The sequence below is a fragment of the Oncorhynchus masou genome, chromosome 22 (assembly GCF_036934945.1).
Source record: "Oncorhynchus masou masou isolate Uvic2021 chromosome 22, UVic_Omas_1.1, whole genome shotgun sequence".
NCBI classification, from domain to species: domain Eukaryota; kingdom Metazoa; phylum Chordata; class Actinopteri; order Salmoniformes; family Salmonidae; genus Oncorhynchus; species Oncorhynchus masou.
Window position 1 is genome coordinate 11,996,525 of NC_088233.1, and position 26,014 is coordinate 12,022,538.

At 44.7% G+C, this 26,014-nt stretch overlaps 1 protein-coding gene and 1 pseudogene across 1 annotated transcript in view; both read left to right on the forward strand.

Moving 5' to 3' along the window:
* The first annotated feature begins 6,564 nt into the window (after nucleotides 1-6,564).
* Nucleotides 6,565-26,014, forward strand: part of LOC135509018 (transmembrane protein 263-like) — a 44,122-nt gene continuing 24,672 nt past the window's right edge. Inside the window, exons 1-2 of the mRNA XM_064929306.1 lie at nucleotides 6,565-6,794; nucleotides 7,538-7,649. Of these exons, the coding sequence (XP_064785378.1) occupies nucleotides 6,789-6,794; nucleotides 7,538-7,649 (118 nt within the window). The 5' untranslated portion in view covers nucleotides 6,565-6,788. The remainder of the gene's footprint in view (nucleotides 6,795-7,537; nucleotides 7,650-26,014) is intronic.
* Nucleotides 17,118-18,836, forward strand: LOC135509746 (glyoxalase domain-containing protein 4-like; annotated as a pseudogene).

Sequence of the window (26,014 nt, forward strand, 5' to 3'; positions counted from 1 at the left end):
TTTACAGTTTAATCGCTGGTGTTCCGACTCTGCAGTTGTGACTTTCCAAGGGCTGTGTGATCTGATTATGTTAGAGCAATTTAAAGACACAATTCCTGATCGTATTGCCACGTATATTAACGAACAGAAAGTAAAGAATGTTGCTGAAGCTGCGGTTTTGGCGGACGAGTATGTGTTGACTCACAAAAGTGTCTTTGCAGAGCCCGGTATTCGGAAAGAGTGGGGGCGTTCGGATAGATTTGGGCTTCGCTCACCAAGATACTTTGGTTCACGGGCAGAGTTCTATCCAACTCGGGTTGAGCCTGACTCCCATGGTAAAGCTGACTTTGGGCAGGAGTGTCACTACTGTCAAGGTTCAGGTCATTGGAAAAACGAATGTCCACTTCTCAAGGCAAAGGGTGCTTACGCTAAATCTAAGCCTACCGCGTTAGCTGCACCTGTTCCACATCAGTTCACCCATGACTCATTTCCTCAGGCCCAAGAGAATGTGAAAGTCCATATTGATCCAGACTATTTACCTTTCATTACGGAAGGTTTTGTGTCTATGTTAGGAAGTAAAGACCTAGTGGCAGTGAAGATCCTGAGAGACACAGGAGCCTCTGAATCATTTGTGTTGGAGTCTGTGTTACCCTTTTCTGCTGAGACTGATTCAGGGAATAGTGTTCTAATTAGGGGAATAGGTTTGAACACTCTGTCAGTTCCATTGCATAAACTGATGTTGGATTGTGGGCTGGTGAAGGGTGAAGTTGTTATGGGGGTGCGTCCTTCGTTGCCTATTGAGGGTATCGACGTGATCCTTGGGAATAACTTGGCTGGTGAGCGTGTATGGCCTGTCGTGTTTCCATCTCTAGTGGTTTCCACTAAGCCGTCATTTGTTGGGATTCCTGATGAGAGTGTACAGAGTTTCCCAGAGGTGTTCTCTGCGTGTGCAGTGACACGTTCTATGGGTCGTGGCGAACTGGTCACTGCTCCGACTAATGATAATAATACAAAGTATGTCACTGTTTTCCCTGTTATCCCGTTATCTGTAACCCGCTCAGATCTAATCAATGCACAACGGAATGACCCCACGTTAGAAGAGTTGCGTGACCAAATTGTGCCTGTGGAACAGTTGGGAGATGTCGCCCATGGCTATTTTCTCCAAGAGGATGTCCTGATGAGAAAGTGGGTGTCTCATGATAGTAGTTTTCTAGGGGAGGCAATTAGTCAGGTTGTTGTACCAGTTAAGCTTCGTGAGTTGGTGTTGGAAACTTCTCACAGCGACGTTGCTGGACATATGGGGGTGAGGAAAACCTACAAACGCATATTAAGACATTTCTTTTGGCCTAGATTAAAGAGGGATGTTTCTGATTTTATCAAAACTTGTCACACCTGTCAATTAACTGGTAAGCCTAATCAAGCTATTAAACCAGTTCCATTGTTTCCTATTCCTGTACTTAGCCAACCTTTTGAGTATCTGATTATTGACTGTGTGGGTCCTCTGCCTCGTTCTAAAAAGGGTAGCAGTTACCTGTTCACTGTGATGTGTCAGACCACTAGGTTTCCTGCTGCCTATCCTCTTCGATCTATCACGACTAAATCTGTGTTAAAAGCTTTAACTCAGTTTCTCTCATTGTTTGGAATCCCTAAGGTCATTCAGAGTGATCAAGGCTCTAATTTCACCTCTAATCTGTTTAGTCAGGTTCTTCAACAGCTCCATATTAAACACAATTTGTCTAGCGCCTATCACGCGCAAAGTCAAGGAGCACTGGAACGTTTCCATCAAACTCTTAAGTCTTTGTTGAGAGCTTATTGTACTGAGATGGATAAGGATTGGGAGGAGGGGTTGCCTTGGTTACTGTTAGCTGCTAGGGAAGTTTCACAGGAGAGCACAGGTTTCAGTCCAAATGACCTTGTGTTTGGACATAGGGTGCGTGGACTTTTATCCGTTCTCCAGGATGACTGGAAGTCTCCCGAGCCTCCTCAGTCCCTATTATCGTATGTGTGTGATTTCCGGCGACGGCTGTACGCCGCTGGTGAAATGGCTAAAGAGAAGTTATCATCTGCACAGGAGAGGATGAAGGGCATATTTGATCGCCGAACTGAGCCTCGTCACTTTAGTCCAGGTGACCAGGTTCTTGCTCTGCTGCCAATTGTTGGTTCTCCTTTACAAGCTAAGTTTCAAGGTCCATATACAGTGGTGCGCCAGTACACTGAGCAAAATTATCTAGTTGCCACTCCAGAACGGAGGAAAGCACACCAGCTGTGCCATGTAAATCTGTTAAAACCCTATTATGCACGTTCCTCTGAGACTGAACAGTGGGATTCTACAGAGCACGGTAAACCTGTTCTTTTGGCTGATACAGTTGTTTCCTTGGGTTCTTGTCGTGCTAGATCTGGGCATGAGGAGGAAGATGTTCCTGGCCCTGACGATTGTATATTGCAGGGTAGATTAAAAAATTCAGAAACACTGGATATTTTAGACAGTCTTCTCACTCACCTACCTGATGATGGGCGTGAAGAGATGGTTGGTCTGATTCAGAGCTTTCCAGGTTTATTTTCAGATACACCTACACGTACAAACTTAATAGAACATGATATTGACATTGGAGGTGCTGACCCCATTCGTCAGCGGTTCTATAGAGTTTCTTCAGAGAAACTACGTTGTCTGGATGCTGAGGTCAAGTACATGCTGGAGAGTAAGATAGCAGAGCCTTCTTTCTCCAGTTGGGCTTCTCCCTGTATCTTGGTCAGTAAACCGGATGGAACAAACCGATTTTGTACGGACTACCGTAAGGTAAATAGTGTCACAAAGCCAGATTCATTTCCTCTTCCTCGAATGGAGGACTGTGTTGATCAAGTCGGTGCAGCTAAGTTTGTGAGCAAATTTGACCTGTTAAAAGGCTATTGGCAGGTGCCACTGACGAGTAGGGCACGTGAAATCTCTGCCTTTATTACACCCTTTGGTCTGTACTCGTATTCGGTTATGAGTTTCGGTTTGCGCAATGCACCTGCCACTTTTCAGCGACTTATGAACAGGGTTGTCGCCGGTCTGACCGGGTGCGCTGTTTATTTGGACGATGTAGTGATATATGCAGATACTTGGGAAGAACATCTGTCCCGTATTCAAGCCTTGTTCGAACGTCTGGCTGCGGGTCGCCTCACAATCAATCTGGCTAAATGTGAGTTTGCTCAGGCGACCGTTACATACCTTGGAAAAGTGGTTGGGCAGGGGGAAGTGCGTCCTGTTCGGGCTAAAGTGGTGGCTATTGATGCTTTTCCACCACCAACTACTAAAAAGGAACTAATGCGTTTCTTGGGCATGATTGGTTATTACCGTAGTTTTTGTAGTAACTTCTCCACTGTGGTCGCTCCCTTGACAGATCTGCTGAAAGCTAAGGCTGTTTATGTGTGGTCTACTCGTTGTCAACACGCTTTTGAAGATGTAAAGAGGTTGCTTACCTCAACTCCGGTGCTGGCTGCTCCTCGCATGGATTTGTCATTTACCTTGCAGGTGGATGCTAGTCATGTGGGGGCAGGTGCAGTTTTGCTGCAAGCAGATGTGTCTGGGATTGAGAGGCCTGTTTTTTTTCTAAAAAGTTTAACGATTATCAGTTGAATTATTCAGTTATTGAAAAGGAAGCGCTAGCACTCATTTGGGCGCTACAACACTTCGAAGTGTATGTCGGGTCGGGGGTAGTACCTATTGTGGTCTACACCGACCATAACCCCCTCACTTTTTTGAGGTCCATGATGTGTCCAAACCAGAGGATAATGAGATGGTGTTTATTTTTACAATCATTCCATCTCGATGTGCGCCACATCCGGGGAACTGAAAACGTGATTGCTGATGCTCTCTCTCGTGCGCCCTGTTCCTAAATGTTTACGTGACTGACCATTGTTACGTATTGTCATGTTCTCTCTGTCCTGTCTGCTCCCGCCTGGTCTTGTTTTCTTCTTTCCTCTTAAATGTTGCTTCCTGTGTGAAGGTTGCTGAGGTCTGTGGAGGAGGTTGGCTAGGGTGAACACATAGACCCTCATCAATTTGTGGTGCAGAAGCTGTGTCAATTTGGAACTTAGAGGCTGGTATTTTCTTCCGGGGTCCTTGTTGGTCCCCGGTTTTATGGGGGAATGTGACGACCCTCCCACTCCGTCTGCTGTATTCTGTTTGTTCTTGTTTCCTTATTAGGATGCCGGTGGGCGGAGTTGGGGAGGGTCGTCAGCTACATGGGAAACACCTGGGCCAGGTGTGTCCCAGGATAAATAGACCTCCTCTACATTCATGGAGGAGACTCTCTCCATGCAGACACCATTGTAGATTGTGTTGTGGTTCTTGGTGGTCTTTTGTTTATTTGCTTTGGCACCTTTCAACAACCTGCATTATCACATTCATGCATGCAAAACACTCACTTACACTGCTGATTACTGATTACACACACCATTGTATATTATACTTAGTTACTTATTTAATAAATATATATATATTGCTACTCCTTATCTCCACGTTGTCTCCCTTTGTTACGGGCTTTGAGCCGGTTCGTGACATTAGTCACATTGCGCCGAATACAACAGGTGTAGTCCTCACAGTAAAATGCTTACTTACGAGCCCTTAGTCAACAATGCAGTTTTAAAAAATACGAATAAGAATAAGAAATAAAAGTAACAAGTAATTAAAGAGCAGCAGTAAAATAACAATAGCGAGTCTATATACAGGGGGTACCAGTACAGAGTCATTGTGCAGGGGCACTGGTTAGTTGAGGTAATATGTACATGTAGGTAGAGTTATTAAAGTGACTATGCATAGATGATAACAACAGTGAGTAGCAGCGGTGTAAAAGATGGGGGGCAGTGTAAAAGTGCTCTGGTACCGCTTGCCGTGCAGTAGCAGAGCCTTCCTCTGACACCGCCTGGTATAGAGGTCCTGGATGGTAGGAAGCTTGGCCCCAGTGATGTACTGGGCTGTTCGCACTACCCTCTGTAGTGTCCTTGTGGTCGGATGCCAAGCAGTTGCCTTACCAGGCAGTGATGCAACCTGTCAGTATGCCCTCGATGGTGCAGCTGTAGAACATTTTAAGGATCTGAGGACCCATGTCAAATCTTTTCAGTCTCCTGAGGGGGAATAAGTTTTGGCGTGCCGTCTTCACGACTGTCTTGGTGTGCTTGGACCATGTTAGTTTGTTGTTAATGTGGATGCTCTCAACCTGCTCCACAGGAGCCCCATCGATGAGAATGGGGATGTGCTCGGTCCGCTTTTTCCTGTAGTCCACAATCATCTCCTTTGTATTGATCACGTTGAACTACAATCCAACACTGTTTTAGCATTTACTGTAGAAACGTTTTGGAAAAATAAAGCCCTCTACTTTCACATCACACAAACGCAAAATAAACAATTACTGTTTAAACGGTTTTAACACAAATTGCAGCAAACAGTATTTTTCAGTTACAACACTATGCTGGGGTCCTTCTTCAAGGGGTTAGGAGACGCTCCGATAGCCAATTAGATCACGTGGTCACCTCTGTCTTCTGTAAACATGTGCTGTTACATGGAAATATGGCCCTATGATAACCATAACCCTAAAAAGATGTGTAGTAATTTAACCTTACATTTTTTTGACGATGTGAAAGTTAAGTTCCAAATGTTTCTAAAACCGTATCTCAAGTGACGTGTATTGACATTTAGAGCTTTGGGACGGCATTGGTGCATTTGCCCAGGCGGCGGCCAGGTTCATGAATAGATGTGACGTGTTTAACATTACTGTCTATGAAGGCAAGTCTGACCCATACTCCCTTTTCAAGGAGAGCTGCTTTTGAGATAACATGGGCTTTATTTACAAAGGTACCCAATTCTGATATATTGCTCAAGTATTAACAAAATAGCTGATTTGATTGGCCAAAATACCAATTAGTGAATATGTTGAGGTGCCGTGGAACAATAAAGCTAGCTAAAACTGCTAATAATAAAGTTAGCTGTCATCTTTTGGTTTAAAAGGTTAAAGGTCAGTGGTGAAACGTAGTGCTTTCAAGACAACTGGGAACTCTGGAAACCAATGTGGTCAAATCATGACGTCAGTGATTTTCAGGTCTGAAAGTCAGAGCTCTAAGGTGTTGGAAGGGTGGCATCACTGCGCTCTTCAGTACAGGCCATTCTACTGCCATTGTTTGTCTATGGAGATTGCATGACTGTGTGCTCGATTTTATACACCTGTCAGCAGTGGGTGTGGTTGAAATAACCAAATCCACTCATTTGAAGGGGTGTCCACATACTTTTGGTGATATAGTGTATAGGCCAGTAGGCATTTTGCCTTTTGTGCTTGAGAGGAGTATTGCTAAATAACATTTGGCCAAGTAGGCCTACGTTAACATTCGTTTTTCAAGTATTTAACAATTATCCATTTTTGCCATTTCTTAGACACCACCTATTTTGCACCTGATACCGATTCCTCATTTATTTTTATTTATTTGCCTTTTCTCGTCAGTCAGCAAAAAGTGCATAAAGCTGAACCAATATGCTGCTGCTCCTCCTCCTCCTCCTCCTCGTTGAATCGTTTGACTCGATGATATCCCCTTCTGACTGAAAATCACCATTACAGCAGGTTACAGAAGAATTCCGTAAACATCCCAAGCGTCACTTCCGGTTACATTTTGACAGCAAAACACTGCACATTTTAGCTAAACGAAGCTCTGATCCTCGTTATATGTTTATTTTAACACGTTTTGTGTTTTATGCTCCACATTTATTAGCCAATTTTACTTGTGTGGCGGAATTGACAGTGTTCAGAAAGAGATCAGTCTTCTGCTTCTAGCAAAAGATGAAAGTGAGTATATGTTGGGATTTTGTTTTTGTTGAAATCGTACAGTTAGCTACGCTTTTGAAATGCAAGTCTTTGGTAGCAATCTCACATTTTCGCATTCAAGAAAAAGCAAAAGTGTTTTTATTGCAATTACATGACTGACGTTGCAGGTAGTGTACAATGCTGGTGTCATACAGGAAAATGAACACACCTCCCCCTTAATAGCCAGCCCACTGTGATGCTCTTTCAGGAAAAACAAGTTATTGTTTGTTTGCTACGTATGTAGCGACCTCACTGCTGCAGAACATGTTGCTGATTTCTTGTGTACGTGTGTTACAGACACGTGATACACAGCAGCCACTTTGACATGATACTGTAACAGTATTCTTGCTGTCTCTATTTTCGGGCCAATTATGAGTATGTCAATGTAATAGGATTACTATTTGCCTAGTGCCACATGATCACAGTTTATATTCTATTATTCTCAATTCTCTAGATCAAACATAACGTTTTCATTTTAAGCTTTTTATTTATTTTTGTATTTTTCTTTTAAACTTTCTTTATTCTCAGTGTATTTATTTGATCCTGGCGCTATTGATCAACATAGGCATACTACATGAGATTATTATTATGTTATCATGAATTATGTTCTCATTTAAACTGCGAAATGCAACTATATGAGATATAATATTATTTATTATTTATATGATATTATTTATTCAGTTAGGCCTATGTGGTTGCAGTTCTCACACTGACTTGTCCTGTAGGTTCCTAGTGATGAAAATGAGGTGGTGGAGGAAGCCAGTAGCAGTTCATCATCAGTAGACAACTCCAACAACGAAGAGATTCCTCCTTATCTACGTGAAGAACCTCCTGAAGGTACGATCAAGCTCTAATTAATCAGATATATCTGAGTTTTGATTCAAATTAACTACTGAAAAGGGCTTTAACATTGAAACATGTATTTTTGTGTGTTTGTGTCTGATGAGTCCATTGCAATGAACATTAATCAGCATGGGATATCATTTATATTCAACGTTCTCTGACGTGGATGTCTTGGTTTCCTTGCACCATGCTCTTATAGAAATGTTGCTTACGTGAATTAATGTCCACTCTGAAACCACTGAAACAGCAGTTTGTATTTGCTCTGAGAGGACGTGCATCTGTAGTTCAGAAATAGTCAAGTCATTCGCCTCATGATCACATCTGATGATGCAGGACATCTGATGATGCAGTACAGCCGTACGGCCTGCAGAGGGGCGTATTGGCCAACAGAAGGTTTTGATCATCTTTTAACTGTGCAGCAACATAGAGACAGTGGGTGATAGACCTAGGCTCTATCTGTGATTTGCTGTGCTTATACAGGCTAAAATGTAAGGTTATTGGTCATTACTTCAGAGTAAATGCTACATTTAATTCAACCAATTATTCTGCACTACAACCTTGTATGCCAATTCGCACAAGACGAGGCTGCGCTAAAATAAAATTATATGAGACGTTTGCTATCTGTCTGGTGGGGATAATGAGATAATTAATTTCTTCAAGACACAGGCTGAATCCCAAATGGAATCCTATTCCCTATATAGTGCACTACATTTGACCAGAGCCCTATGGGCCCCAGTCAAAAGTAGTGCACTATGTAGGGAATAGTGTTTTATTTGGGACAAACAGAACTGTATGTAAATTAGTGAAATCATGATCAACTAACTGCCTCATCATTATTCCAGATCTTCTGATACAGGCTATTGTTGGGTTCAAATACTATTTCAAATCAGAAACTATTCCATATCTTTTATCGTTGGCTTTAGTCTGCCTGGAGTGCCAGATGGGGTTTGCACTTTTTCAACTATTCTATTAGTTAAATTGCGCCAGGATAGCTCATTCAAGCAGGTGAAGTATTTTAAATAATCAAATAGTATTTGAACCCAGGTCTGCTGTTAAGATGAAGACATTCATACATCTGTCTTTCACGCTAATGCCTTCCACTTTCCACGCACTCCTCCCAACACATTACATTTATCAGGTCTAGGCCTAATTGCGCCTGTCAATATCCAACTTCAGGGGAAAGAAATGTAGGCCTAACTTACCTCATTTAAGTGTGTACGTCCTAGTCCCATGTGTAAAGAAAGCATCAAGTCAAATTTTATTTGTCACATGCGACAAATACAGTGACATGCTTACTTTACAAGCCCTTAACCGACAATGCAGTTTTAAGAAAATACCTATAAAAAAAGGTAAGCTGACAAATAATTGAAGAGCAGCAGTAAATAACAATAGCGGGGCTATATACAGGGGGTACCGGTACAGAGTCAATGTGGAGGCTATATACGGGGGGTACCGGTACAGAGTCAATGTGGAGGCTATATACGGGGGGTACCGGTACAGAGTCAATGTGGAGGCTATATACAGGGTATTACGGTACAGAGTCAATGTGGAGGCTATATACAGGGGGTACCGGTACAGAGTCAATGTGGAGGCTATATACGGGGGGTACCGGTACAGAGTCAATGTGGAGGCTATATACAGGGGGTACCGGTGTCGAGGTAATTGAGGTCTGTCAGTACATTTTTAGGAAACATGAAACGGAATACAGATATCAATTCTACCTTCATCTTCTCTTAGAGAAAACTATTTTTATGCCTCTCTTTTTTTAATGTAATTTGTGGACACTACAAAGCAATTCATTTATGGTAATTATCTTTCTGGAAACAAACAAACCCTATTTTTGGTCAAGGACTGGAATCTGATTCACCAAAGTATCACGGCTGTATATTTGAAACAATATGTTGCTGTAATTTACAGAGGCATTGCCATAATGTAAAGTTATTACAGTATATCTGGTGAACAGGCTATATTAGGGCATTGTGCTGCTCTTGGGCTTTTCATCCTACGTTGAAAGTATTGTATTGCATACCACTTAGTATGAGCTTGGTATGGTTATACTAATTGCGTGTATCTGATGTCTGGTACAATAACTAGGTTGCATTTCAACCCTATCCCAACAGGTTCCTCTCTGAATAGCCTCTATGTGAATATTAAGTGTTTTACATCCTATAAAATTCTGCTTTTGACAATTTCCCAGCACGGAGTCAGTTGTCGTTATCAGTCTACAAGAGTTTAAATTAATATATTTTTCATCACCATCATATCAGAGAGGTATGTGTAAGTCTTTCATAGGAGGAGAGGAATGAAAGTGATTTTCTAATTTAGTAGTTCTTCATTTTACCCAGCTGCAGTTAAGAGCTAGTCTAAGACCCAGTACAAATCTGTGTTCTCTGTAACCCAAACAAACAGGATTAAAACAGAAAATGGCCAACGGGATACTGCTGTGTTCACAGCATCAGCATCAGTCAGCCAGTGTACTGTGCCCCTGGAACCCATCTGTACTACTGGGCCATGCCTTCTATGCTTTCTTTTCAATCATAGAATGGCCTTCATAGTAGGTTTGATTAGTTACATAGCTACTTGAATCAGTCATTCTCATGACAGTCACATCCTCCGTAGAAACCACTACAACACAACCTTCACATCCCTTCCAAACCACTACAACACAACCTTCACATCCCTTCCAAACCACTACAACACGACCTTCACATCCCTTCCAAACCACTACAACACGACCTTCACATCCCTTCCAAACCACTATAACACGACCTTCACATCCCTTCCAAACCACTACAACACGACCTTCACATCCCTTCCAAACCACTACAACACAACCTTCACATCCCTTCCAAACCACTATAACACAACCTTCACATCCCTTCCAAACCACTATAACACGACCTTCACATCCCTTCCAAACCACTACAACACGACCTTCACATCCCTTCCAAACCACTACAACATGTCCTTCACATCCGTTCCAAACCACTACAACATGTCCTTCACATCCGTTCCAAACCACTATAACACGTCCTTCACATCCCTTCCAAACCACTACAACATGTCCTTCACATCCGTTCCAAACCACTATAACACGTCCTTCACATCCCTTCCAAACCACTACAACACGTCCTTCACATCCCTTCCAAACCACTACAACACGACCTTCACATCCCTTCCAAACCACTACAACATGTCCTTCACATCCCTTCCAAACCACTACAACACGACCTTCACATCCCTTCCAAACCACTACAACATGTCCTTCACATCCCTTCCAAACCACTACAACATGTCCTTCACATCCCTTCCAAACCACTACAACATGTCCTTCACATCCGTTCCAAACCACTACAACATGTCCTTCACATCCGTTCCAAACCACTACAACATGTCCTTCACATCCCTTCCAAACCACTACAACATGTCCTTCACATCCCTTCCAAACCACTACAACATGTCCTTCACATCCGTTCCAAACCACTACAACATGTCCTTCACATCCCTTCCAAACCACTACAACATGTCCTTCACATCCCTTCCAAACCACTACAACATGTCCTTCACATCCCTTCCAAACCACTACAACATGTCCTTCACATCCCTTCCAAACCACTACAACATGTCCTTCACATCCCTTCCAAACCACTACAACATGTCCTTCACATCCCTTCCAAACCACTACAACATGTCCTTCACATCCGTTCCAAACCACTACAACATGTCCTTCACATCCCTTCCAAACCACTACAACATGTCCTTCACATCCCTTCCAAACCACTACAACATGTCCTTCACATCCGTTCCAAACCACTACAACATGTCCTTCACATCCGTTCCAAACCACTACAACATGTCCTTCACATCCCTTCCAAACCACTACAACATGTCCTTCACATCCCTTCCAAACCACTACAACATCAGAACAGCCTAAAAGACAGGGCTTGTTTGTTTTTTGTCATAACTTCTTACCAAAGTTTCTCCAGTGGGTATCGGCTAGATTTCCATCTGTTGCGAGTTATTAATAGAACCAAATGAAGTTTGATCGACTTTTCCTCCCTGTTTGTCCTGTCGTGTTTTGTGGCGTGGTGTAGGCTGCTCCATCATACTGACAGGTCCAGTACACATCAGGGGAAGACGGTGATGTGCAGAGTAACTGTGATGAATGGACTATCACACAGCTGAACTCTCAGCCAGACAGTGTGTGTGTGTGTGTGTGTGTGTGTGTGTGTGTGTGTGTGTGTGTGTGTGTGTGTGTGTGTGTGTGTGTGTGTGTGTGTGTGTGTGTGTGTGTGTGTGTGTGTGTGTGTGTGTGTGTGTTGCGTGCTACTCCCCCCAAGTCCTATCCCAACAGCCTGTCCACCTGTGTCTCTGCCTAGCTTTTCATTAGAAGGAGAACACCTCCCAGCTCCAGTCTTCTGTGTGACCCGATCCCAGACATCACAGACTCATGTAAGACCTTAATTTGAGCTAGTTTGCTACAGCAGGAAAATAATCTTGCAGAAACAGGAAACGTGAATTATTATATAGATGATGATTATTAGGGGACATTTCTGTTGGGGTTGATACATCATGTCTGGAATTTCAAAGTGGAAATTACAAACTTCAGAAGCCTTTTTAAAACTGAAATATTCTACATTGCGGGAAAGTTATCCTGCTACAGGGTGATCAAATTGTGTGGCTCTGTGAGGTTACACCGAATTAATCTGGCAGCAGTGTGCTTTAAACGAGATCATGCTTTCCATGATTATCATTGGTATTTTTAAACGATAGAGCCATTAGAGTTTTATCACTGTGGCTTGTATTGGAGGGGCTATGGCTTATGTTGGTGCTCATACCTTACAGCCCTCTGGCTGCTGTAAATGTATCCATCTCCAACACTGTGAAGTGTGTGTGTGTGTGTGTGTGTGTGTGTGTGTGTGTGTGTGTGTGTGTGTGTGTGTGTGTGTGTGTGTGTGTGTGTGTGTGTGTGTGTGTGTGTGTGTGTGTGTGTGTGTGTGTGTGTGTGTGTGTGTGTGTGTGTGTGTGTGTGTGTGTGTGTGTGTGTGTGTGTTCGTCCATCTCCAGCACAGCCCTCCTGCGAGGAGTCGGGTGGAAGATGAGCCTTCTGTGTTTAATGAGCAGGAAACACACACACACCCTATTACCTACACTGTATGTAGGGCCTAGGTAGTGCCCTACATACAGTGTAGGGAATAGGGTGCCATTTCAAATTCAGCCCGTGTCTGCCTGCTTCCAGGAAGACCTCACTTCAAGTTTGTATCACCTCGATGCGTTGTCGGCTCAGTGGAAATGGTCATTTGTTCACAAAACGCACTGTGATTCTGAGTTGCCAAACTGTTGGTTGAGGCCAAAGCTCCACAGTCTTATCACAGTTCATCAGTCACGATCAACATCACTGGTCTGATTGAGAGAAAGCTCCACAGTCGTATCACAGTTCATCAGTCACGATCAACATCACTGGTCTGATTGAGAGAAAGCTCCACAGTCGTATCACAGTTCATCAGTCACGATCAACATCACTGGTCTGATTGAGAGAAAGCTACACAATCTATCACAGTTCATCAGTCACGATCAACATCACTGGTCTGATTGAGAGAAAGCTCCACAGTCACATCACAGTTCATCAGTCACGATCAACATCACTGGTCTGACTGGGAGTTTGATTTACGGGCTGCTCTGAGATCTGTCAGTAAAGCGATTCTTTCTTTTTGCTGATCTTCATAACCATAGGAAAGTGAGGAGAGAGGACCCAATGCACACAACACACACAAGGTCAACATTCTGTTTGGTCATCTGTCTTATCACTCACCCATTCAAGTGTGGATTACACCATTGGCATACACGCGTATATGGTAGGCCTACTAAAGATTTGAGGATATAGATAGTATTATCCCAGGGATGGAACGCAACTATGCCATGGTTTGTCATGAAACAGAAATACAGGAAAATATTTGATCACTGTTCACTGCGTTTATATCCCATTTGACTGCATAGATGTATCTTTATTAAAGACATTCCCTGAATGGTTGTTCACATCTCTGTGTTACTGTAAACTAAATCGTCCTCTGGGAGGCTTGCTAGAGGATGCATGCAGACAGGAGCAAGCGAAGAGGCGTTTGAACAAAATGATGAAAACAACATTTGCTTTCTCTTAGAGAGAGAGAGACAGAGAGAGAGAGAGAGAGACAGAGAGAGAGAGAGACAGAGAGAGAGAGAGAGAGAGACAGAGAGAGAGAGAGAGAGACAGAGAGAGAGACAGAGAGAGAGAGAGACAGAGAGAGAGAGAGAGACAGAGAGAGAGAGAGAGACAGAGAGAGAGAGAGAGAGACAGAGAGACAGAGAGAGAGAGAGAGACAGAGAGAGACAGAGATAGAGAGAGACAGGGAGAGAGACAGGGAGAGCGACAGGGAGAGAGAAAAAAAAATGTCTACTTGTCAAATATGAGCAATTTGGATGAAGAAAAGTGAGCTGTTTGTGTTGTGGATGTTCATATCCAATTATTTTCCACAGCGTGTTATTTTGTCTTATCAGCACGTTTCTGTCAGAAGGCATACATTGATAATGTGGTAGGGCTGACAGGTTGAGAGAACAACTCTACTTCCTCACTGCTGCTGTGTTCAAAGGACTGACATTCTCTCTATAGCAGACTTTCTGCAAGAACAATGAAAATCAGCAAGGTGCCAAGTCTGCCATCTGTGCTGGCAAATTATGACACTTCATTACTTTATTGGCCCATGTCTGTCCCATCTCTCTCCCACCTCTCTCCGATCTCTCTCTCTTGTCTCTTTCTCTCAACCTTATCTCTCTCTGAAACCCACAGTAGTTAGCCTACCTTTTGTAGCATAAGGAATCAGGTGTTAATCTAGCCAAATCTAGATGTAATATTTCCCTTCTGTTGCTGGTCTAACACAATGTTTATGATGATACGAGCATCTGCGAGTATTTCCTGTGTTGGGTGGAGAAATGACCGAAACTGGCCTAAATCTGCCAAACTCATCTGTCTTGTCCTAAGCTGGCTCAGCTACTCAGCAATTAAAGTCACATTCCTCGTGTGCCCCGGGTGCATGGATATTGAATAAATGAATTGATGGTTGCAGAGGAAAATGGAACTCAGAGCTTTGGCCCTCTTTGGTTGTCTGGGGACGCAAGGGGATGCTAGTCTTCAGAGATACTACAAGCATTACCACCAACCAATGTGTACCAAGTAACTGTTCTGTAGTTGACAGTGCCTTCACTTCTGAGTCCTGCTGTATCTCCTGCCATCTGGCCAGATCACAAGGACAACCTATGTAGGAGAGATAGCCTTGGCTGAGATGAGAACGGAGCACAGCTTTCACTTTGGTCCTCTTTGGTTTCCAGGGACACAAGGGTTTTTCAGAGAGACTCACTACAAACATAGTCATCAACCAACCTGTCAAAAGTTGATTTACTGCTTCACAGTTCACCTTTCCTTTTCAATAGTTCCTGTGTCTTCTGTTCTGCACGAGGACAGAGTAGATAGAGGATAGAGAACCTTGGCTCAGATTAAAGCACAGCTTTCTTTGTAAACTCCCAGGGCTCCAAGACAACCCAACACCACATGCCTTTGTGTGTTGAAGTATTGAAAATAATATTTACCTGTAACCTCTGACCTCTCACCTTCCCATTGAAACCTCCAGGTGTACCTTCCTGCATTATGCAGTGTGGTGCACGTAGTGATTACACTATTGATCATAATTACTTATTGATCAGTTAAATCACCAGATCAGCTTTCATCTCCGACATGATCAGAGGAAGCTGTCTGCCTACTATTGTATCATTTCTCTCTCTCTGTCTATCTCTCACTCTCTCTTTCTCTGTCTCTCTTTCTCTGTCTGTCTCTCACTCTCTCTTTCTCTGTCACTGGCATGAACATCATCATTGTTTTAATCTTCTCTTAACCTTACCACATTTCCCACACCAGTGACTGCAGTAACAAATTTCCTCAAGCGGAAACGCTTCTTCACACTCAACTGCTCTAACCCCACCATCTTCTGTAACACCATAGCTGACCTCACAAACATATCAACATTAAAAAAAAAATCTGCCAATTTGACCGATTTCCCAAAAGTCTGATCCAGGAACCCATTTACCTCCTCTAGATTGTAAATTGAGTCGTCACCAGATGCTATATCATATCAACAGAGACGTCCATATCCTTCTGATCCTCCTCAACTGAGGCCACAGACCCCTGACTCCCTCAGCCACATCACTCTCAACACTCCCCACTTGCACCCCATCACTCATACCGGGCATCTCCTCCACTACCTGGGAGGCTAGTCCCACCTGAACCCCCTCCTTTACCCCATCACTCATACCGGGCATCTCCTCCACTACCTGGGAGGCTAGTCCCACCTGAACCCCCTCCTGTACCCCATCACTCATACCGGGCATCTCCTCCACTACCTGGGAGGCTAGTCCCACCTGAACCCCCTCCTGTACCCCATCACTCATACCGGGCATCTCCTCCACTACCTGGGAGGCTAGTCCCACCTGAACCCCCTCCTGTACCCCATCACTCATACCGGGCATCTCCTCCACTACCTGGGAGGCTAGTCCCACCTGAACCCCCTCCTGTACCCCATCACTCATACCGGGCATCTCCTCCACTACCTGGGAGGCTAGTCCCACCTGAACCCCCTCCTGTACCCCATCACTCATACCGGGCATCTCCTCCACTACCTGGGAGGCTAGTCCCACCTGAACCCCCTCCTGTACCCCATCACTCATACCGGGCATCTCCTCCACTACCTGGGAGGCTAGTCCCACCTGAACCCCCTCCTGTACCCCATCACTCATACCGGGCATCTCCTCCACTACCTGGGAGGCTAGTCCCACCTGAACCCCCTCCTGTACCCCATCACTCATACCGGGCATCTCCTCCACTACCTGGGAGGCTAGTCCCACCTGAACCCCCTCCTGTACCCCATCACTCATACCGGGCATCTCCTCCACTACCTGGGAGGCTAGTCCCACCTGAATCCCCTCCTGTACCCCATCACTCATACCGGGCATCTCCTCCACTACCTGGGAGGCTAGTCCCACCTGAACCCCCTCCTGTACCCCATCACTCATACCGGGCATCTCCTCCACTACCTGGGAGGCTAGTCCCACCTGAACCCCTCCTTTACCCCATCACTCATACCGGGCATCTCCTCCACTACCTGGGAGGCTAGTCCCACCTGAACCCCCTCCTGTACCCCATCACTCATACCGGGCATCTCCTCCACTACCTGGGAGGCTAGTCCCACCTGAACCCCCTCCTGTACCCCATCACTCATACCGGGCATCTCCTCCACTACCTGGGAGGCTAGTCCCACCTGAACCCCCTCCTGTACCCCATCACTCGTGCTGCGCATCTACTCATTAGTCTGGGGAAGTGGCTCCCCAAATCCATCCTGAGCTCCTACAAGAATATTTTTCTTCTGCACATCAGACGCTATGTTCCCCTCTGGTACAATCTGCAACTCAGTACCCTCAACACGAACAACTTGTCCCTCAGCAACAGGTGCTGGTGGCTGCTCTACCACTGTCGGCCCACCTCTCCCTACATCAGTGGGCCCAGGCGTTACGAGGACCACCTACACCCCGCCCCTCCTTCCGCCTTCTACCTTTTCAGGCAAGCATGTCATTTATGGCCAACATCCCCACACTCAAAACACTGTTGACTACCTATACTATTTTAAGCCATATACAGTCTGTTGTCATACTTGAATTTAAATGATACCACCCAAGTATGCTCTGGAGTACAGAAACATAAAAACCTGTCGCCGAAACGACATAACCTGTTTCAACGTTGGGTGTTTGAAACGACATAACCTGTTTCAACGTTGGGTGTTTGAAACGACATAACCTGTTTCAACGTTGGGTGTTTGAAATGACATAACCTATTTCAACGTGGGGTGTTTGAAACGACATAACCTGTTTCAACGTTGGGTGTTTGAAATGACATAACCTATTTCAACACGGGGTGTTTGAAACGACATAACCTATTTCAACACGGGGTGTTTGAAACGACATAACCTGTTTCAACACGGGGTGTTTGAAACGACATAACCTATTTCAACACGGGGTGTTTGAAACGACATAACCTGTTTCAACGTTGGGTGTTTGAAACGACATAACCTGTTTCAACGTGGGGTGTTTGAAATGACATAACCTGTTTCAGAGCTGGGTGTTTGAAATGACATAACCTGTTTCAACGTGGGGTGTTTGAAATGACATAACCTATTTCAGAGCTGGGTGTTTGAAACGACATAACCTGTTTCAAAGCTGGGTGTTTGAAACGACATAACCTGTTTCAGAGCTGGGTGTTTGAAACGACATAACCTGTTTCAGAGCTGGGTGTTTGAAACGACTTGTTTTTTTTCTCTTTGTCTGGTTTTTCTGTTGTTTCTTCTGCTTTTCCTTTATCTTTTCTATATGGCAATCAATTTCAAGGATCCTCAATCAACTTAGACAAACTGAGTGTGATATATAATCGTATGGTACATAACAAACTCTCTTGGGTTATCATGGCCTTGAGGTGAGCCTTGCAAAGTGGGTGACCGAAGCAAAACAGGCACCTTTTACCGAGATGTGCTCGGCATGAAGATTTCAAAGAGTTTGAAGAGGGATGTAAAAGCAACTTGTAAGGGCCCTTATGATGGAAAATGGAGCAAGACAATGGTCAACTGGGCCAGAGGATGGTCGCTTTGTGGCTGAACTGACCTACAATTATGTAGTGGGACTGTCAGCAATGCTAAGCAGCTTGGTTGGCCCTTAGTTGGCCCCTGACTGAGGTTGGAAAGGTCATCTATCTGGATGAGGCCCCAGGAGGTTATCACTTCTACCTGGTGGACAAAGAACAGCCTCCCAATGATCCCGTACAGAAGGTGAGTCCGGCAGGGTCTGAACTGCAGGAATCAATACATTGCTGCTCCTCCCTTCTGGGGACGAAGGTGAAAGAGAGAAATGAGGCGATGAAGACTGCTGATGGGATTCACAGACACTCAGTGTAAACTAGAGCTTCACAACATTGTTGGGACAGTAGACCATGGGACAGCCTTTGGACGTATAGCATTCTCTTGTCCATGTGAGCAGTTGGCAGATCTTGAAGCACTGATGACAAAAGGAAACGATAAAACCCTTACTATCTTGGTTAGCCTGGACACCCCATGAGATCTGCGTTGTTGTTTGAGCCTTTATTGTGCTGTGGGTTTCCAGACCCAATAAAGGTTCTTTAAAACTCAAACTCTTTCTCTGTCTCTCTTTCTCTCTTTCTGTCTCGTCCCCTCTTTTACACACGCACTCTGCTACCATCCAAATGTTGCCATACATCCCATAAACAGACCCTGTCTGGCTGCCGTGGCTCAGGTGATGGATGGATGTCTCTGTTAGATCCTTCAAAGCACAAACACTGACACGAAATGGTGTGTGTGTGTGTGTGTGTGTGTGTGTGTGTGTGTGTGTGAGTGTGTGAGTGTGTGTGTGAGTGTGTGAGTGTGTGAATGTGTGAATGTGTGAGTGTGTGTGAGATGTAGGAGCTGAACAACTTTGATTTTCTTCCATAAATCCCAGCAGATGAGGGATTGGGTCCTGTCAGGGCCAGCAGAAATTCAGCCTTATTTCTCACCCAGCCTCCCAGTCAGAGTGGGCTGAGGGGAGAGTCTCGGAGAAAGGAGAGCTGGACCTAAAGTGGGCAGTCTGGGATTTGGGGAGCTGTTTAATGGTCATTTCAATGATTGATGTATACCCATTGATTCCTGAAGAATATAATGAGTTTAGCACCACTGTCTGTCTTTATTATGACCCAAAATATATGGTTTTATTACTCTGTTGTTTACAAACGACAAGAAGTTGAATCGCAGTCTGTACCTTTTTAAAGCAGGCAGTATGGATGTGGAAATTAAATCACATGGAAACACACCATACAGCAAGGGATATTACAAAAAGAAACAGGACGAATCACACATTTGATGTATCAATAAGATACTATGCTTAAAGGTTGCTGTTGACAAGATGTATTGCATGTTCAACCTTTTGTTCAACCTTTTTCTCATCATAAATCTGGAGGCTGCCCTGCAGAGTGGTCACTAGCTGGCACAGCTACAAAGTTCTAAAATCTGATTTTAAACATAACCCTAACCTTAATGCTTAACCATAATCTTAACCTTAACCTTAACCCTAACCTTAATGCTTAACCATAATCTTAACCCTAACCTAAACCACACTGCTGACCCTAATTCCAAACCCTAACCTAAACCACACTGCTGACTTTAATTCCTCACCTTAACCTAAACCACACTGCTGACCCTAATTCCTAACCCTAACCTTAAATTAAGACCCAAAAGCATATATTCAAGGCAGAGGGTGGCTATTTCAAGAATCTCAAATATAAAATATATTTTGATTTGTTTACTAAATGATTCCATATGTGTTTTGATGTCTTCACTGATGTCTTCGTGATTATTAGAAAATAGTCAAACATAAAGAAAACCCTGGAATGAGTAGGTGTTTTAAAACATTTGACCGGTAGTGTGTGTGTGTGTGTGTGTGTGTGTGTGTGTGTGTGTGTGTGTGTGTGTGTGTGTGTGTGTGTGTGTGTGTGTGTGTGTGTGTGTGTGTGTGTGTGTGTGTGTGTGTGTGTGTGTGTGTGTGTGTGTGATATATTTTTGTTTGTTTGTTTTTGTTTTTTTGCAGCTGGCCCATCTAGTGGAAATCGCTTTGCCTCAAGGACAAGATTCATGACTATAGGCTAGACTGTAGTTTCAGACCACTCAACAGAGTAGTTGACAGGAAGCATGGAAATGGCTTATTGTAGTTTCACACCACTCACTTGTATTTTCATCCATGCAATAGGACAAGTATTCCACTACATGTTAATGTTTTAAATGTATGTAAAGGAATTGCTTATATGACAATACTAGTTTTGTTTACCAGACCATGCTATTTCATATCAAGGAAATCATGTATTCTTTTCTTGAAAAGCTTCTGTGCTGTACAAACCTGGCCTGCTATATGTTGTATTGTATAGTGGTTCTATGGGTCTATTATTATCATACATTTCCTCAGGTCTTTTAACAGGCCCAATGGTGAGAATAGTTTTTTGTTGAGCAGTGTAGCTGGGCTAGGTTTACAGTGGGGCAAAAAAGTATTTAGTCAGCCACCAATTAGGCAAGTTCTCCCACTTAAAAAGATGATAGAGGCCTGTAATTTTCATCATAGGTACACTTCAACTATGACAGACAAAATGAAGAAAAAAATCCAGAAAATCACATTGTAGGATTTTTAATGAATTTATTTGCAAATTATGGTGGGAAATAAGTATTTGGTCACCTACAAACAAGCAAGATTTCTGTCTCTCTGTCCTCCACTCATTACCTGTATTAATGGCACCTGGTTGAACTTGTTATCAGTATAAAAGACACCTGTCCACAACCTCAAACAGTCACACTCCAAACTCCACTATGGCCAAGACCAAAGAGCTGTCAAAGGACACCAGAAACAAAATTGTAGACCTGCACCAGGCTGGGAAGACTGAATCTGCAATAGGTAAGCAGCTTGGTTTGAAGAAATCAACTGTGGGAGCAATTATTAGGACATGGAAGACATACAAGACCACTGATAATCTCCCTCGATCTGGGGCTCCACGCAAGATTTCACCCCGTGGGGTCAAAATGATCACAAGAACGGTGAACAAAAATCCCAGAACCACACGGGGGGACCTAGTGAATGACCTGCAGAGAGCTGGGACCAAAGTAACAAAGCCTACCGTCACACTACACACTACGCCGCCAGGGACTCAAATCCTGCAGTGCCAGACATGTCCCCCTGCTTAAGCCAGTACATGTCTAGGCCCGTCTGAAGCTTGCTAGAGAGCATTTGGATGATCCAGAAGAAGATTGGGAGAATGTCATATGGTCAGATGAAACCAAAATATAACTTTTTGGTAAAAACTCAACTCGTCGTGTTTGGAGGACAAAGAATGCTGAGTTGCATCCAAAGAACACCATACCTACTGTTAAGCATGGGGGTGTAAACATCATGCTTTGGAGCTGTTGTAATGCAAAGGGACCAGGACGACTGATCCGTGTAAAGGAAAGAATGAATGGGGCCATGTATTGTGAGATTTTGAGTGAAAACTTCCTTCCATCAGCAAGGGCATTGAAGATGAAACGTGGCTGGGTCTTTCAGCATGACAATGATCCCAAACACACTGCTCGGGCAACGAAGGAGTGGCTTCGTAAGAAGCATTTCAAGGTCCTGGAGTGGCCTCGCCAGTCTCCAGAACTCAACCCCATAGAAAATCTTTGGAGGGAGTTGAAAGTCCGTGTTGCCCAACAACAGCCCCAAAACATCACTGCTCTAGAGGAGATATGCATGGAGGAATGGGCCAAAATACCAGCAACAGTGTTTGAAAACCTTGTGAAGACTTACAGAAAACATTTGACCTCTGTCATTGCCAACAAAGTGTATATAACAAAGTATTGAGATAAACTTTTGTTATTGACCAAATACTTATTTTCCACCATAATTTGCAAATAAATTCATGAAACATCCTACAATGTGATTTCCTGGATTTTCTTTCTCATTTTGTCTGTCATAGTTGAAGTGTACCTATGATGAAAATTACAGGCCTCTCATCTTTTTTAAGTGGGATAACTTGCACAATTGGTGGCTGACTAAATACTTTTTTGCCCCACTGTATATGTAGAAGTATTTTCACCAGCAAACTGAATCCTTTCTGCCTTCTCAGCCACTACTAAACGTTGAGTGCTTGGGACGGGACATGTTTTATGTCTATTATCTGACTTGGAATCTGTTAATTGTTCGTCAAGCTGTTTTTAGAAGCATTATAGTTATTTTTCTTTACAGGAGCTTACAACCATTCATCATCAGGGACATGGTTCCTATCGTCCTACTGTTGAACAAGCCTTGTACTACGCTGTATTATATTCTCTCAGTGTAGGCTAGTTTTCATTCCCACCACGTTTGGTTTCAGCATGACCATGCCTACTATACGAGCACAATGGTTTATTCCTGTCTTCTCTCCTCTTTCTGAAACTTTTTTAAGTCATATTTTTCCCCCATTAGGACAATTTTTGTTTGAGTATGCAGTTGTGCTGATGATATATCCCAGTAAGATATGATATACCCCAGTCAAAGCTGATGACCCCAGAGTCAGACCGGATGATGTACCCCAGAGTCATAGAGGATGATATACCCCAGAGTCAGACCGGATGATGTACCCCAGAGTCATAGAGGATGATATACCCCAGAGTCAGACCGGATGATGTACCCCAGAGTCAGACCGGATGATGTACCCCAGAGTCAGACCGGATGATGTACCCCAGAGTCAGACCGGATGATATACCCCAGAGTCAGACCGGATGATGTACCCCAGAGTCAGACCGGATGATGTACCCCAGAGTCAGACCGGATGATGTACCCCAGAGTCAGACCGGATGATATACCCCAGAGTCAGACCGGATGATATACCCCAGAGTCAGAGAGGATGATATACCCCAGAGTCAGACCGGATGATGTACCCCAGAGTCAGACCGGATGATGTACCCCAGAGTCAGACCGGATGATGTACCCCAGAGTCAGACCGGATGATGTACCCCAGAGTCAGACCGGATGATGTACCCCAGAGTCAGACCGGATGATGTACCCCAGAGTCAGACCGGATGATGTACCCCAGAGTCAGACCGGATGATGTACCCCAGAGTCAGACCGGATGATGTACCCCAGAGTCAGACCGGATGATGTACCCCAGAGTCAGACCGGATGATGTACCCCAGAGTCAGACCGGATGATGTACCCCAGAGTCAGATCGGATGATATACCCCAGAGTCAGAGAGGATGATATACCCCAGAGTCAGACCGGATGATGTACCCCAGAGTCAGACCGGATGATGTACCCCAGAGTCAGACCGGATGATGTACCCCAGAGTCAGACCGGATGATGTACCCCAGAGTCAGACCGGATGATGTACCCCAGAGTCAGACCGGATGATATACCCCAGAGTCAGACCGGATGATATACCCCAGAGTCAGAGAGGATGATATACCCCAGAGTCAGAGAGGATGATATACCCCAGAGTCAGAGAGGATGATATACCCCAGAGTCAGACCGGATGATATACCCCAGAGTCAGACCGGATGATATACCCCAGAGTCAGAGAGGATGATGTACCCCAGAGTCAGAGAGGATGATGTACCCCAGAGTCAGAGAGGATGATGTACCCCAGAGTCAGAGAGGATGATATACCCCAGAGTCAGAGAGGATGATGTACCCCAGAGTCAGAGAGGATGATATACCCCAGAGTCAGAGAGGATGATATACCCCAGAGTCAGAGAGGATGATATACCCCAGAGTCAGAGAGGATGATATACCCCAGAGTCAGAGAGGATGATATACCCCAGAGTCAGACCGGATGATGTACCCCAGAGTCAGAGAGGATGATATACCCCAGAGTCAGAGAGGATGATATACCCCAGAGTCAGAGAGGATGATATACCCCAGAGTCAGACCGGATGATGTACCCCAGAGTCAGAGAGGATGATATACCCCAGAGTCAGAGAGGATGATATACCCCAGAGTCAGAGAGGATGATATACCCCAGAGTCAGAGAGGATGATATACCCCAGAGTCAGAGAGGATGATATACCCCAGAGTCAGAGAGGATGATATACCCCAGAGTCAGAGAGGATGATCTACCCCAGAGTCAGAGAGGATGATATACCCCAGAGTCAGAGAGGATGATGTACCCCAGAGTCAGACCGGATGATGTACCCCAGAGTCAGACCGGATGATGTACCCCAGAGTCAGAGAGGATGATATACCCCAGAGTCATAGAGGATGATATACCCCAGAGTCATAGAGGATGATATACCCCAGAGTCATAGAGGATGATATACCCCAGAGTCATAGAGGATGATATACCCCAGAGTCAGACCGGATGATGTACCCCAGAGTCAGACCGGATGATGTACCCCAGAGTCAGACCGGATGATGTACCCCAGAGTCAGACCGGATGATGTACCCCAGAGTCAGACCGGATGATGTACCCCAGAGTCAGAGAGGATGATATACCCCAGAGTCAGAGAGGATGATATACCCCAGAGTCAGAGAGGATGATATACCCCAGAGTCAGAGAGGATGATATACCCCAGAGTCAGAGATGATGATGTACCCCAGAGTCAGAGAGGATGATGTACCCCAGAGTCAGAGAGGATGATGTACCCCAGAGTCAGAGCTCATGATGTACCCCAGAGTCAGAGAGGATGATATATCCCAGAGTCAGAGAGGATGATATACCCCAGAGTCAGAGAGGATGATATACCCCAGAGTCAGAGCTCATGATATACCCCAGAGTCAGAGAGGATGATATACCCCAGAGTCAGAGAGGATGATATACCCCAGAGTCAGAGAGGATGATATACCCCAGAGTCAGAGAGGATGATATACCCCAGAGTCAGAGAGGATGATATACCCCAGAGTCAGAGAGGATGATATTCCCCAGAGTCAGACCGGATGATGTACCCCAGAGTCAGACCGGATGATGTACCCCAGAGTCAGACCGGATGATGTACCCCAGAGTCAGACCGGATGATGTACCCCAGAGTCAGACCGGATGATGTACCCCAGAGTCAGAGAGGATGATGTACCCCAGAGTCAGAGAGGATGATGTACCCCAGAGTCAGAGAGGATGATGTACCCCAGAGTCAGAGAGGATGATGTACCCCAGAGTCAGAGAGGATGATGTACCCCAGAGTCAGAGAGGATGATATACCCCAGAGTCAGAGAGGATGATATACCCCAGAGTCAGAGAGGATGATATACCCCAGAGTCAGAGAGGATGATATACCCCAGAGTCAGACCGGATGATGTACCCCAGAGTCAGAGAGGATGATATACCCCAGAGTCAGAGAGGATGATATACCCCAGAGTCAGAGAGGATGATATACCCCAGAGTCAGACCGGATGATGTACCCCAGAGTCAGAGAGGATGATATACCCCAGAGTCAGAGAGGATGATATACCCCAGAGTCAGAGAGGATGATATACCCCAGAGTCAGACCGGATGATGTACCCCAGAGTCAGACCGGATGATGTACCCCAGAGTCAGAGAGGATGATATACCCCAGAGTCATAGAGGATGATATACCCCAGAGTCATAGAGGATGATATACCCCAGAGTCAGACCGGATGATGTACCCCAGAGTCAGACCGGATGATGTACCCCAGAGTCAGACCGGATGATGTACCCCAGAGTCAGACCGGATGATGTACCCCAGAGTCAGACCGGATGATGTACCCCAGAGTCAGACCGGATGATGTACCCCAGAGT